This window comes from Candoia aspera, chromosome 1 (assembly GCF_035149785.1).
Source record: "Candoia aspera isolate rCanAsp1 chromosome 1, rCanAsp1.hap2, whole genome shotgun sequence".
In the NCBI taxonomy this organism is placed as follows: domain Eukaryota; kingdom Metazoa; phylum Chordata; class Lepidosauria; order Squamata; family Boidae; genus Candoia; species Candoia aspera.
This window is the reverse complement of record NC_086153.1, coordinates 342,654,572-342,667,944: the sequence shown is the minus strand read 5'-3', so window position 1 is coordinate 342,667,944 and position 13,373 is coordinate 342,654,572. Positions and strand designations below refer to the sequence as shown.

The 13,373-nt window shown below is 46.2% G+C and overlaps 2 protein-coding genes across 2 annotated transcripts in view; both read left to right on the top strand.

Annotated features, from left to right (window-relative positions):
- The first annotated feature begins 1,311 nt into the window (after positions 1 to 1,311).
- LOC134487660 (vomeronasal type-2 receptor 26-like) lies at positions 1,312 to 8,614 on the top strand. The gene is made up of 6 exons (XM_063289594.1): positions 1,312 to 1,475; positions 2,585 to 2,876; positions 3,126 to 3,983; positions 6,438 to 6,656; positions 6,838 to 6,964; positions 7,707 to 8,614. The coding sequence occupies exons 1-6, from the start codon at positions 1,312 to 1,314 to the stop codon at positions 8,612 to 8,614; spliced, it is 2,568 nt and encodes an 855-aa protein (XP_063145664.1).
- A 681-nt stretch (positions 8,615 to 9,295) lies between these two features.
- The window catches only part of LOC134487652 (vomeronasal type-2 receptor 26-like), a 31,384-nt gene continuing 27,306 nt past the window's right edge, over positions 9,296 to 13,373 (top strand). The window contains exons 1-3 of the mRNA XM_063289581.1: positions 9,296 to 9,357; positions 10,433 to 10,616; positions 11,289 to 11,398. Coding sequence (XP_063145651.1) covers positions 9,296 to 9,357; positions 10,433 to 10,616; positions 11,289 to 11,398 — 356 coding nt within the window. The remainder of the gene's footprint in view (positions 9,358 to 10,432; positions 10,617 to 11,288; positions 11,399 to 13,373) is intronic.

Here is a 13,373-nt window from a genome sequence, read left to right as displayed (position 1 = left end):
TTTTCCAGAAGGCCCTGAAGACCTGGTTCTTGTTGGCAGATTGCTAGGAAAGCCTTTGCCCCAGGAGAGATCAGAAAAGTCACACACCAGGCAGTTCTATAAAAATAATTTTATTTACAGAAAGCAAAACATATTTAAAAACTTCTGCATTCTTACAGGCTCTCAGTGAGAGCTGCTTAACTCTCTACATGCCTACACAGAAGGGAAACAGAAACTAAAACAAGTCCAGGCAAGTTCTTCCCCCCAGGTGCAAAAATTAACATCCAAAAAGGGGACAATTAAATCCAACCTCTTCACCCGGCCAAAATGATGAGTTAGCATAGTAACCTTAATCTGTAGTAGAAAACATTAACAGTTCTGTCAGTGGGCCTGGGGACCCCAGGCTGCTTTGGAGCCAATCACATGACTGATACAAATGTGTTTGCCGCCGCCGGAGGGTGTCTATTGTGTTTTTATGGTTTTTAATTTTGTAAGCTTCCTGGAATCACCACACGTGAGTTGGGTGGCCTTATATATGTTTAATAAATAAATAAAATGTACAATTGGGGATCATCATCATCTATGAGGGCCACTGCAAGTGCCGGATTTGGTCTGGTAGTGTGATGAGAGGGTATGAGAATTGTCACTCAAGGAAAGGTAGCCCCTCCTGGCTCAAATCCCAGAGGGAGGGGACTGAAGCATTGCGTCGGGCAGAACGGTGCATCCGAGAAAAGCTCTGGATCCCAGCCTTAGGAAATCATCCAACAGTCAGAATGAGATCCTCGGAGAGCTAAAAGAGTGGGTCCCATGTATATCCCATATTAAGGGGACTGGGCTAGGTGACCCCCAAGTTCTCTTCCAACTCTAAAGCTGCACGACTCTCCAATCACAGTTGCTCAATTCACAGAGAGAGAGATACAAGTGTGGCTTCCCAAATAAGTTTTCCTCTTGCCAAAAGGCCCCGGACGCCAGAGTTATGGGGATAATGTGGACATTTTGGTCTGCTGGGATTATTAATAAAAGACTAGCAAGCCTTACTTCTCCTGGGTGGATTTCCAGAGATCAACCCTCCCTATCCATAAAGACGTTCGGGACCAGGCAAAACATGTTTATCTAGCACACTCTGAATAACAGAGCTGGATCCCTTTAGAGTTGGAGCTTGGAGGAATGCTTATCCTGAAGACTTAAAGCCCCAGTTGAGCCCTCTGAGGTCACCAGAGCACCACGTTCCCCGCAACACCCTCTGTCGGCTTGCTCGAGGAAGAAGGTCTCTTTCTCTGGCCAATGATGTGGCTGTTGGCCTTGCTTTGGACCTTGCCTGTAGCCGTCGAGATGGACCTGAGGCCAAACTGCTTGTGGAGGAGACCTTTCCAAGTGCAAGAAGACTATTACAGGCCTGGAGATCTCATTCTTGGTGGCAACCTCCCTCTATCCATTACTGTGGTCCTGCAGCTTCCTTTACGTGAGCCTCCCCTGGACTGGGACGTCCTTTCGCTGTAAGTGTGTCCTTGACTGTCTTTTCTCTCAGGGCAACGTGGAAAGGGCAGGCTTGAAGATGGGGCAGACGTAAACCCCACCCAGCCTCTGTTGATCTACACCCTTCCTGATTAGGAGCCATTGATTCTCCTTGGTGATCCTCTAATCCCCTCCTCAAGTCCTCTGGCTCTTCCCTGGGGAAGAACAGCTTGTCACAAAAAGTCAGCCTTTTCTCCGTGTTCCTCAAGGCAGGGTACATGCTGCGGAGAAGCCAATTTTGGCTGAATTTGGGGGGCAATAATGCTAGGGTCCTCTCTCTTACAGCTGGGCTAAATTCATCTTCCCATCTCAATATTCCTTTGGCTTGTAAGACCGTGCTTCAGGGTCTCATTACATTCCACGTAGAGAAGGTCTCTCTTTTGTCCCACTGAGTCTGGCTCGCCACCAATCTCCTATCAGTCCTGGGTACTTCTGTGTAAGGGGAGTGAACTTCTGTGACAATCCCCAGGCCAGCTCAGTGCGCTTTCTAACTGGGGCCATCCAGATGTGTCAGCTTAATCACTGCCAGCCAGCAAAAGTCAAGCTGGCCAGGCATTCAGTTTAGCTCACTGTAATTCACTGAAATCTAATTTATTGGATTTATAAAGCCTCCTAATTCAAAATGGCTCTGATGGCATGATAGGTGAAGGGTGCCAGGTTGGGAAATTTGCTTGAGAATGTAGGGCAGGACTTGTCGGCATGCAAAGACTTCCCTGACTGGATGTAATAAAGTGCATAGCTTTATCAAGATAACAGCCACCTTTCCTTAACCGGATTGAAAGGTTCACCTTTGAAAAATCAATACTGACCTGAACTGGGTTCATGCTGTAAACTGTAACTTGGGCTTCAGCTCACAGAAATGTGCTGCTGAGAAAAGGGAGGGGAGGCTTTGTCATACACAGTTGACAACAGTAACATGATCAACTGATTGACAGGAACACTGTTTTTGGCAGCAGTAACATAAACCAACTAATTTGTATTTTATCTGCTTTATGATTAACTCCTTGAATTTTGGTAATGCTTTCTTAACCAAATAAAATCCTCCCTCCTGCTCCTGTCCAATTTTTGTCCTCTAACCCTTGCAACAAAGACCTATTCCCAAGAACTACCAGCACATCCTGGCCTTGGCATTTGCCGTCCAGGAGGTCAACAAAGATCCACGGCTCCTCCCCAACATCACGCTGGGCTTCCGCATCTACGAAGAGAACCAGTATGCCAGCATGGCCCCAGACGTCGGCCTGTCTCTGCTCTCCAGCCGGGGAAAAGCATTTCCCAACTATCAGTGTGACGCACGGGAGAACCTGCTCTCTGTCCTTGGGGGTCTCAACTCCAGGATCTCCTACCAGATGGCAGCCATCTTTGGCAATTTCAAGATTCCTCAGGTACTTGGGCACATAACCGGATGAAAGGGGGAATGCAGACGTAATGTTGTAAGTTCTGCCCTTTACTGCCAACATGCCCCAGAGCCAATTCTGTGACCGGGAGGGAACACATCATGGAGGTGCCACGATGGGGGCTCTAGGATAGGACGCTGTGCAGGGCTGGGTGGTCGGAGGTCAGTCACAGAAATTGCGGGTTCCTTTTGCCTCACTTCGTTCTTCCCCTCTCCTCCATCCCTACCCTCCCTTCAGCTAGGTTACCGCTTCGCTGACCCGGTTTTGAGCGATAAGAGCCGGTTCCCCACCTTCTACCAGATCGATCCTCAGTATCAGCTACAGAATGCAGCAATTGTCCAGCTGCTTCTATATTTCCAATGGAACTGGATTGGGATTGTTGTGCAGAAATCGGAGAGCAGCGAACATTTCATCCAGATTTTGAAAGTCAGTCTTGCCCAGAATGACATTTGCATACATTTTGTGAAGCAGATCTTGTCCCGAATCTCAATGTTCAGTGAATTGCAAGGTGATCAAATAGATGTGCTTTGGACAATTATGAACAGTGATGCTCAGGTTGTGATTGTCTCGGGGGACTCAAATACGCTGCAAAGCCTGATAGCATCCCTCTCCTTTTATGAAGAAGAGAACCACACTCCTTCTGGAAAGGTTTGGATCCTGACTACGCAGTGGGAATTTTCCGCTGTTGGCTATCACTACGAGTGGTGGAAACTGAAGTCCCTCCATGGAGCTTTGTCCTTCACAGTCCACACAAAGCTGGTGCCAGGATTCAGGAATTATCTCTGGGCTCTGAATCCACACGGGCCACGTGGAGACGTCTTTCTCCCCCGCTGGTGGGAAGTCGCATTTGACTGTGAGGTTTTGAAGGCAGGTCTGGCCTCACCTGAGGGCAGAAGGATTTGCACAGGGGAGGAGAACCTGGACGCCCTACCGGCCTCCGTCTTTGATGAGAAGATGACCGGTTTCAGCTACAGCATCTACAACGCTGTCTATTCTGTTGCACACGCATTACATGCTGCGGATACGTGGGAATCACAACGGGGATTGAAGAGGGACAGAAAGAAGCCACACCTACGCTGGAGGAAGCCCCGGCAGGTATCCCTCACCCTCAGATCTCCCTCTCTGGCCAAGGAATTCTTCTTCCTCTTGGGTTACATTCACTTGATGCTGTTTTAGGATTCATAACCCCGTTCCTGTGATATCCACTGTCTTGCCTTTTCCCTAACTACGGTTTTTTCCCCTTTATTTAAATCTGATACCCATCTTGAGATTTACAGAGTTTTCTCTGCTTGTCAACAGAAATTTCATAGGGGAAACAACCGAGTAAACAAGAGTGAGTAACAAGGTACATAATGAGAATATGAAATAAAGCCATCATTTGAATGTGGGAGAAAAGTCATCTGTCCTACTCAACGGGGGCCCCCAACTCTACTGCTCTAGGTTGTGGTTCTAGAGATGGAAGCCCCCTCCCCTAATTTCAGCTGCCCGTCTTCTGGGGAAGCTGAACTGGGACGTTTCCAGTATTTGGCAGGTTCGTCTTTTGGCACTGGGAGAACAAACCATGTTTATCCACAAACTATTGTTAGTCAATAACATGTGGGGAGATGGACGGTGATAAAAATATGATTGATAAATAAATAAATAAGGTTTTATGGGATGGTGAGTATTTACAGCAAAACTAGAATTTGTTGCAGTTTTGGATGTATCAATTTCCAATATCATGGAGCTTCTTGGTGTTGCCACCAGAAATGTTGAAGCATTCCCGCTTCTTTATTGCATTTCCATTCTAGCCATCATAGCTGAACAGAGTCTTATCCTGTTTTTCTCTAACGATGCCGGTTGCTGTAGACTTGATTGACTTTTCCACTGAAATTCCCACTGCTGTATTATTTAAAGATTTGTCAGAAGTTGCAAATCTGGAAATTTGCTCCATACTTTTTAGTTCAATCAATCACTTTTTTAACTGAGTCTCTAGGCTGACTAAGGAAAAAGATGATATTTAAATAATCAGCAACTTTTTCAACTGTTTCATCAGCCTACAATTTAAACTGGTTCCCCAGCAGCCATTTTTACACCCACATTTTTTCCTCATGGCAAACTGCATCTGCCAGTAGTTCTAATGCCTCACTTAATCATAAATGAGAAAGGGGAGAGCTCTGTCCAACCCCTTTCCTTTCATGCCACATTGCTTAGAGTGAAAGCCACTTAACCGTATTTTTGGCTTCTTTTCTGATGAGAAATGAGGTTCACCATTCACCTTCTGGGTGGGTATTGGCATTTCTGGAGGAGCTGGCATGGCTGCTGAGTCCTGCCACCCTGCTTTTGGCTGCTTCTGGGTCTGATTTTCCTGCCCCATCACTTGCTCCCTAAACACTGCACTGAGTCACCTCTCTTCTGGCAGTTCCCCATCTCTCATCAGCTGCCTGCTGTTCTCCTGCTGCCCCAGACACGAATGTGACCTCCCCCAGGTGCTAAAGTAGCGGGACCCTCTGGTTATGGTTGCAGCACAGGATGGTCCAGCTGTTCCCACAGCCTTCAATTTCGTGGGGGTGGGGGAAGAAAACAAGACGGACCCACAGTGACTGCTGCAAGGGTCCTTCTTTTTTTCTCCCCCCCCCCCGAACTTGAAGGCCATGGGAACAGCTGGACCCTCTGACGCAATAAGGCCATTCCACCAGTCAAAAGCCTTCTCGGCATCAAAAAGATCAGAGGTGCTTTCTTACCACCCACCGCCCTTGGTGCTCTTTCCTTTCCCTTCTGGGAACACATTTGGACTGATCTCAGTGAATCAGAACTGCTCTTCTCTCACCTAATCTCTTGGCTATGATTTCCTAAAAATCCACTGTCAACAATGAGACGGGACCTTCTGTAGCAGTGAAGGATATGAGCTCCACCTGCCAAGATTGCAGCAACATGCAACATTGATGTATCTCATTCATTACTTGGGTTGACAGCTTAACCAGTAAGATTTTGCAGAGAAGTTGCCTGGCACAGGAGTTTTATTAAGCTGAGTTTTCCAAGCGCCTCTCTTTCCCTTGCAGTGATTTGTAGCTCCAGCGCTTGAAGCGGAATTTCTAGCAGCTCCAGAAATGGATCTTTGCCTCAGTTTACAGCTCAGTTATGACTCTGGTATAACAACATATCATATTTTAGAAACTGAATGAAATCGCATTTCAGTAGAGGGATATTTCTCTCCCTTCAAACTTCCATTTGTGGGGAAAATTAATTCCTTTTTTCCCCTTAATACGAAGTATGTCTGCCCATTTATTCATCAAAGATTATTCTCTCCACCAACTAACAGCACACTTGCTTTTGTAGTTCTGCAGCAGTGTATAATAAACTAAGAGGAATAAACAGATTGCATGTAAAAAGCCTCTTGGGGAAATGCTGGGTTGTTCAACTTTAAAAATGGACAGCCTCATCTCTGTCTCATCCCAGTTATTCAGAAAAACATTGATTCCGCATTTTGCAATTTAAAATCTCTTTATATCGACTCTTTTCATTTTGATGGACTTTCTGTTCCTTTGCTTGCTTGTTTTGCAATTTCAGATCCACACCTTCTTGAGAAACATCCACTTTAATAACACCGCTGGGGATGAAGTTTCCTTTTCAGAAAGTGGGATGAAATATGCAGGATTTGATATTCTGAACTGGGCCGTCTTTGCAAATCAGACGATCGCTCGACAGAAAGTCGGATGGGTTGATCCGGAGGCTCCTTCACCTGCAGGTTTCCGCATTGACCCTGATGCCATTGTGTGGGCAAACCAGGTGGGGACCGGATGCTGCTTCCAGGGTTAAGGAAAACTGAGAGGAGGGAAGAGGCTGTTGTGCTGAAAACTCCCATCAGAATGTGGAGGAAGGAGCAACGTGGGCTCATTTTATACAGAGCCTGTAACCAAGCTGAATGTTGCTAATCTCTTCCTTTCCAAGCTATCCTCTCTCGTTTCAGACAAAGCCTTTCTCCCGGTGTGTGAAGCACTGCCTTCCAGGACAAGCCAGGAAAGTTGTGGAGGGGAATCCCACCTGTTGCTACGGATGTATTTCTTGCCCAGAAGGGACAATTTCTAGTCAAACAGGCAAGTTGCTCAGGAAGATCCTCAAGCAGGAATGAGGGGTCTGGCATGGCTGCAGGGGAAGGAGTGAAAGAGAACAGGATGTAGCAAACCAGCTGAGCAAATCAATATGGTGAAAATCATTCAGAACTTTAAGAGTGGTCCCCTGGAGGCAGCAGTTTTAAGCAATTGGCAGCAGTTCTTCAAGATTATGGGGGTGGCTTCTCCAGTCTTTTAGGACAGTGGGAAAGACCAGCCTTAGCCCATCTTCCTAAAGTAGCCCTGCATGTATGACAATTTTGCAGTCACTAAAACATGTTTTTGAAAGGATAGGCTTAGAATTTGCCTCTGGAATAGCCTTGGATCAGACCAAGGCCATCTTATTCCAGCGTTGCCTTTCAGGGTGCCCAACCAGATGCCTCTGCATTTACCACAAGCAGGAGAGAGAAACACACCCCTCACTCCCCATTGCTCTCTTCTCCTGCAACTGCCATGCACAGGCATGCGGTTCACAACTCACACATGACACTAAGTCATCAAGACTGATAACCCTTGTTTGCCAAAGATTTTGCCAATCCCCCTTCAGAGATTAGTAACTGCTATCACATCCTGTGAGATGGATTCCACCAGTTACTTCTGTGTTATGTGCAGAAGAAGTAGAGAGCTGGGGAGTATGGGGCATTCTACCTCTTTCACTGGGAAACCAACTCCCCTCAAAGATAACCCTTGGACTGTCTGATATAAGCTGGCACCTGCTCTTTTGCAGATGCAGCTCAGTGCATCCACTGCCCAGAAGACCAACACCCAAGCAGGGACCAAGTCCAGTGTATTTCCAAGGCCATGAACTTTCTCTCATATGAGGATACTCTTGGCTTCATTTTAGTTTGTCTGGCTCTTTTCTTCTCCTTGATCACAATCCTTGTGTTGGCAGCCTTCATTAAACATCGCAACACACCAATTGTCAAGGCCAACAATCGAGATCTCACCTACATCCTCCTGGTCTCCCTCCTGCTCTGCTTCCTCTGCTCCTTCCTCTTCATCGGTCAGCCCAGGAACCTCACCTGTCTCCTCCAACAAGCTGCTTTTGGCATCATCTTCTCCATTGCCATTTCATCCGTGTTGGCAAAAACTCTGATGGTCATTCTGGCCTTCATGGCTACTAAGCCAGGAAACAGGGCCAGAAAACTCTTGGAAAAGCAGGTGATCAACTCTGTTGTCTTGGCCTGTCCCCTTGTGCAAGCAGCTCTTTGCACCTCCTGGCTGGCAACCTCCCCCCCGTTTGCTAATTTGGACTTTCATTCTGTGATGGGAGAAATTGTGCTGGAATGCAATGAAGGGTCAGCCACCATGTTTTATGCTGTCCTGGGCTACATGGGCCTCCTAAGTCTCATCAGCTTTATGGTGGCCTTTCTGGCTAGGAAACTGCCTGACAGCTTTAATGAAGCCAAGTTCATCACTTTTAGCATGCTGGTCTTTTGCAGTGTTTGGGTCTCCTTCCTCCCAACGTATCTGAGCACCAAAGGAAAATTCATGGTGGCCGTGGAGATCTTCTCCATCTTGGCCTCTGCGGCTGGTCTCCTGGGTTGCATCTTTCTCCCCAAGTGGTACGTTATAGTACTGAGGCCAGATCTGAACAGCAGAAGTCACCTGATGAAGAAAATCCAGCTCTCATGAGGGATATAAAAGCTTATGTGGCTGCTTGTCCTGTTTGTGCGGCGACCAAGCGCAAGGCAGGAAAACCCCAAGGCTTTCTGCAACCTGTGGCTAACCCTTCCTATCCTTGGCAAGAAATCTCCATGGACTTTATAGTTGACCTACCACCCAGTCAACGTAAAACGGTGATTTGGGTGGTGAAAGACTTTTTCTCTAAACAAGCGCATTTCATCCCCTGCGCTTCCATTCCCACCGCACAACAGTTAGCTCGCCTATTTCTAGTACACGTGTACCGTCTCCACGGGAGCCCCTCCCGCTTGGTGAGTGACAGGGGCTCACAATTTACATCACAATTTTGGCGGGCATTTATGAAATTGGTTGGTACCAAACAAGCCCTCTCTACGGCGTGGCATCCTGAGACGGATGGATCTACTGAGGCTGTTAATTCCACATTGGAACAATATTTACGTGCTTTTGTTAATTATCAACAAGACAACTGGGTGGATCTTCTTCCCTTTGCTGAGGTTGCTTATAACAACGCGGTACATCAAAGCACTGGCCAAGTTCCTTTTAAGACTGTTTTTGGCCGTGATTTCATCCCGATACCGGAACTCCCGCACCCACAATCTCTGCCTTCCTCTCTCACTGATTGGGCCCAAAATCTAACGGACTCTTGGCAGAAAATTCAACAAGCCCTGCACCATGCCCAAGCCTCTTATAAAAAACATGCGGATGCAAAGCGCTCCCCGCAGCCTACATTTACGGTGGGGGATAGAGTCTATCTCTCCACGAAGTTCATCAAATCACCACAACTGTCCAAGAAGCTTGGTCCCAAATTTGTCAGTCCTTTTCCCATTGTTGCACAAATAAATCCTGTGACTTTCAAATTGGATCTGCCACATTATCTTAAACGTTTGCATCCTGTTTTTCATTGCAACTTACTCAAGCCGTTTCTCCGATCCGACCTATGGCATCCCCAACCATCACCACCCCCGCCCATTATGATTGATAGCTAACAACACTTTGAAGTCAAAGAGGTGCTTGATTCCCGCCGCCGGCACTCTACCTTGCAATATCTCATTCGTTGGAAGCATTTCTCCCATCCTGAATGGGTCGCCGCTCACGATGTCCGATCTCCTGACCTAGTTGCTAGATTTCATGCTGCCTATCTGGCCAAGCCGGCCCCTTAGCATTTTTTTTTTCTTTTTCAGGGGGGCGATATGTCATGTTCACCATTTCAACGTTCTGTTAACATCGTAACATTTCACATGTCACAGCTCTGAGCCGTGTATTGCAGGCTTGCAGGCTTGCTGGTATTTTTCTGTTTCTCTTTGTTTCTTATCTTGCTGCTTAGGAATGTATGTTTGGGTTTGTAACTCTGTTCAAGGTTACTTTCTCAGGCCGATGTGGGTAACGGTTGCTAGCACCTGGGAGGGGGTGGTTGCTAAGAGGGGATAGGGGCAGGATTGGTTTGGAAGCAAGGGTTTTTAGTTTGTATTTGGCGTGCTTTTGCTCATTCTCAGCTTTCTCTGTATTTGCACACTATTCTTATAATAAATCAGTTATCTTTAAGCTCTGGCTTGTGAGACTGAGTATTTTGGAGTAGGCAATCATTATACCCAGCCGGCGTTCATGCCTAAGGTGGGACTAGAACTCACAGAGCCCAGGTTTCTAGCCTGGTGCCTTAACCACTAGACCAGACTGGCTTCACATAACACTCTTAATCAAGGTTAATCAATCCAAAGGCTCAGAACAAAATGGATTCACCAAAAAAAGGCAAGGCAAAGTCCAGCACACACAGACTTCCCTGTAATGTTTCCCAATGTTTTCTCGTTATAGAATGATACCCAAGAACTACCAGCAGTTCCTGGCCTTGGTATTTGCAGTCACAGAGGTCAACAAGGACCTGGTTCTCCTCCCCAACATCACGCTTGGCTTCCGCATCTATGACAATAGCCAGATTGACAGGAGGATCTCCTTGAACAGCCTCTCTCTGCTCTCCAATGAGGCCGAATGGTTCCAGGTTATAAAAGTGACAGGCAGGACACCCTGCTGTCCATCATTGGTGGCTGTGTGGTACCTAATCCTCAAGGTAATAATTCACCCGTAAAGTCACCATAAAACTTCATTTGTGTCATGTTCACCGTTTCAATGTGCTTGGTACATCGTAACGGTTCGCATGTCATTTGCCTGATACGTGTTGGATCTCAGAAGGGAGGAAGATTCCTCTTCAGAGACTTCTTATCTGTTGGCTGCTGGGTTGGAATGTGTTTGGGTTATCTCATGTCTTCAAGGTTGCTTTCCCAGGATGTGTGGAAAACGGTTACCAGCACCTGGGAGGGGGGTGGTTGCTATGGCCGGGCGAGGGGAGGGATTATGTTTGGAGCTGAGGGTTTTTAGTTTGTATTTGGCGCGCTTTTAGTCATTCTCAGCTTTCTTTGTACCTGTCATAATTTCCCTAATAAATCAGATTTCATTTAAGTAACCTCTTGTGAGTCTGAGTGTTTGGGATAGGCAACCATTACAATTTGTCTCCAGAAATGTCTTTGTAACAGAAGAATTTCACTTTCTATAGCTGGGTTTCGGCTTCAAGTTTACTAGGGAAAACAGAACTGTTTATCCTCCCTTCTTCTGGATTAATCCCAGTGAATATCCTCAGTATGCCGGTTTAGTCCGGCTGCTCCTGCATTTCCAGTGGAACTGGGTTGGGCTCATGGCCCCTGAAGATGACAGAGGAGCAGATTTCATCTCATCCCTGATGCCAATGCTCAAGGAGAAGGAGCTCTGCCTGGCCTTCACTGAAATGTTGGATTCTGATAAACAGCTCAATGGCAAGTTTCAGTTTCTTATTGTGCCGAAAACGTGGTTTAAAGCTGAAGTGATTATTCTATTGGGGGATTCAAGTATTATTAAAACTTTAGACATGAGTGTGAATTTTCATGAACGACACAGTAAGACTTCATTTGGGAAACTTTGGATCCTGACTTCCCAGTGGGAACCTGGGTTGTTTGGTGTTGAACACAGTTCGCCACTACTAAGGCCCTTCCATGGTTCTTTGCATTTTAGGGACCACACCGGTGATGTCTCAGAATTCAGCCATTTCCTCCTGTCTTTAGACCCCTTGAACCCCCAAGGAGATGTCTTCCTCCCTCCTTGGTGGGAAAGGGTCTTTAGCTGCAGATTCCCAAAATCAGGTGAAATCCCTCCAGAGAGGAAAAAAACATGTACAGGAAAGGAGAATTTACAGAATCTGCCTGCTTATGTCTTTGAAATGAGCATGACGGGTGAAAGTTACAACATCTACAATGCTGTTTATTCTGTGGCACATGCATTACAAGCAATGTATGGATCAGGAGCACAACCAACCATGATGAGGCTTGGAAAGAGGATCTCCAATGTCCAGTCATGGCAGGTAATCTTTGCGGCTTTTCTCTGATTGCACAAATCAGATCCTTTTAGAGTAAGCGTCCCATGAACATTTCTTGAATTACTTATTAAATATCTGCATGCTACCCATATAACAGCATCTCAAAACAGATTAAAAACAGCAACTTCTAAAATACAATAAGATGAATTAAATGTAACATTTTCACTAAAAAACGGTGGGGGAGGTAATGAGGGGAGACCAAACCAGTTCTCCATCATTTGATCTCCTCTAAGTTCCTGGAGGGTGTTTATCAGGTCCCTGAGTTTCAGGGAAGGGATGTCAGCCCAGAGCAAGATCAGTGCAAATCCTAGTGAACACATTTGCACAAGTTAAGTTTCCCTTAGCTTGTGACCTGAATCCAACCTTTAAAGAAGATACAAAGCTTGGTTCACTTCCATCTTGGGTTATGTTTCTAAGGCTCAGCATACTGTGTGAACCCAGCCTATTTGTTTACTGTTCAGCTTGTTGTGTGAAAGCAGCCTCAACACAGACAACAGGGCTCCAGTGCAGAGATGCTCCTACTGGCCTCCTGCTCCACAATTCCTCAGGGCCTTCTACATGGAAGGCTAAACTTTGGACCGCTCTTGACAGTGATGTGGCATACCAGGGCAGGCAGTTGCTTTCAACAGAGACCATCATATGCAAGCCAGGAACCCACCCAACAGCTGGCCAGACATGGCTGCCACATTCAGCACTCTTGGACCATCTGCTAGAGAATTGGGAAAGATGTGTGAAGTCGTATAGTGTCCCTGTAGAAATTATTTACTAATTCCTAAAATTGCATGTGTCACTTACAAGATCTTGGGCCAAGGTAAACAATTTAAAAAATTGTAGAAGCAAAAACAAACAATGACATCTGGAGTGACATTTCTAAAACTGGAGGAGAAGAAGCCATGATACAGAATTGCAGAATTGGGATCAATTTCACATGCTGTGGGATGGATTGCTCTGATGTGGTGCTGCCCCTGATCCCTAAGATACCTACAAATCTAACTTCTCTTGCTTCACAGACATGCAACTCTTTCTTACATTGATGGCCATCGCAGAATAATAGAACTATGATTTCACATTGTAGTTTTAAGCTAATAACCCCAATTCCTCCTTCAGATTCTTGCCTATTTGAGGAATGTCCAGTTCAATAACAGTGCTGGAACCCAAGTCTCCTTCTCAGAAAATGGACTCGGATCTGCTCGTTATGATCTTCTGAACTGGGTTTTACTCCACAACCAATCTTTTGTCCCCAAGAAAGTCAGCCGAATAGATCCTGGGGCTCCCCCAGGCCAGGATTTCACCATTAAGTCAGATGCAATCATCTGGGCCACAAAGGTAAGGTAGAAGGAAATGTTCTGAATT

What these genes read in the sequence shown, in the direction of transcription:
- LOC134487660 (XM_063289594.1), top strand. Translation starts at nt 1,312, where the DNA reads ATGGACCTGAGGCCAAACTGCTTGTGGAGGAGACCTTTCCAAGTGCAA. An exon ending in CCATTGTGTGGGCAAACCAG is followed by an intron (nt 6,657 to 6,837) that starts GTGGGGACCGGA and finishes CTCTCGTTTCAG; the next exon opens with ACAAAGCCTTTCTCCCGGTG. An exon ending in GACAATTTCTAGTCAAACAG is followed by an intron (nt 6,965 to 7,706) that starts GCAAGTTGCTCA and finishes GCTCTTTTGCAG; the next exon opens with ATGCAGCTCAGTGCATCCAC.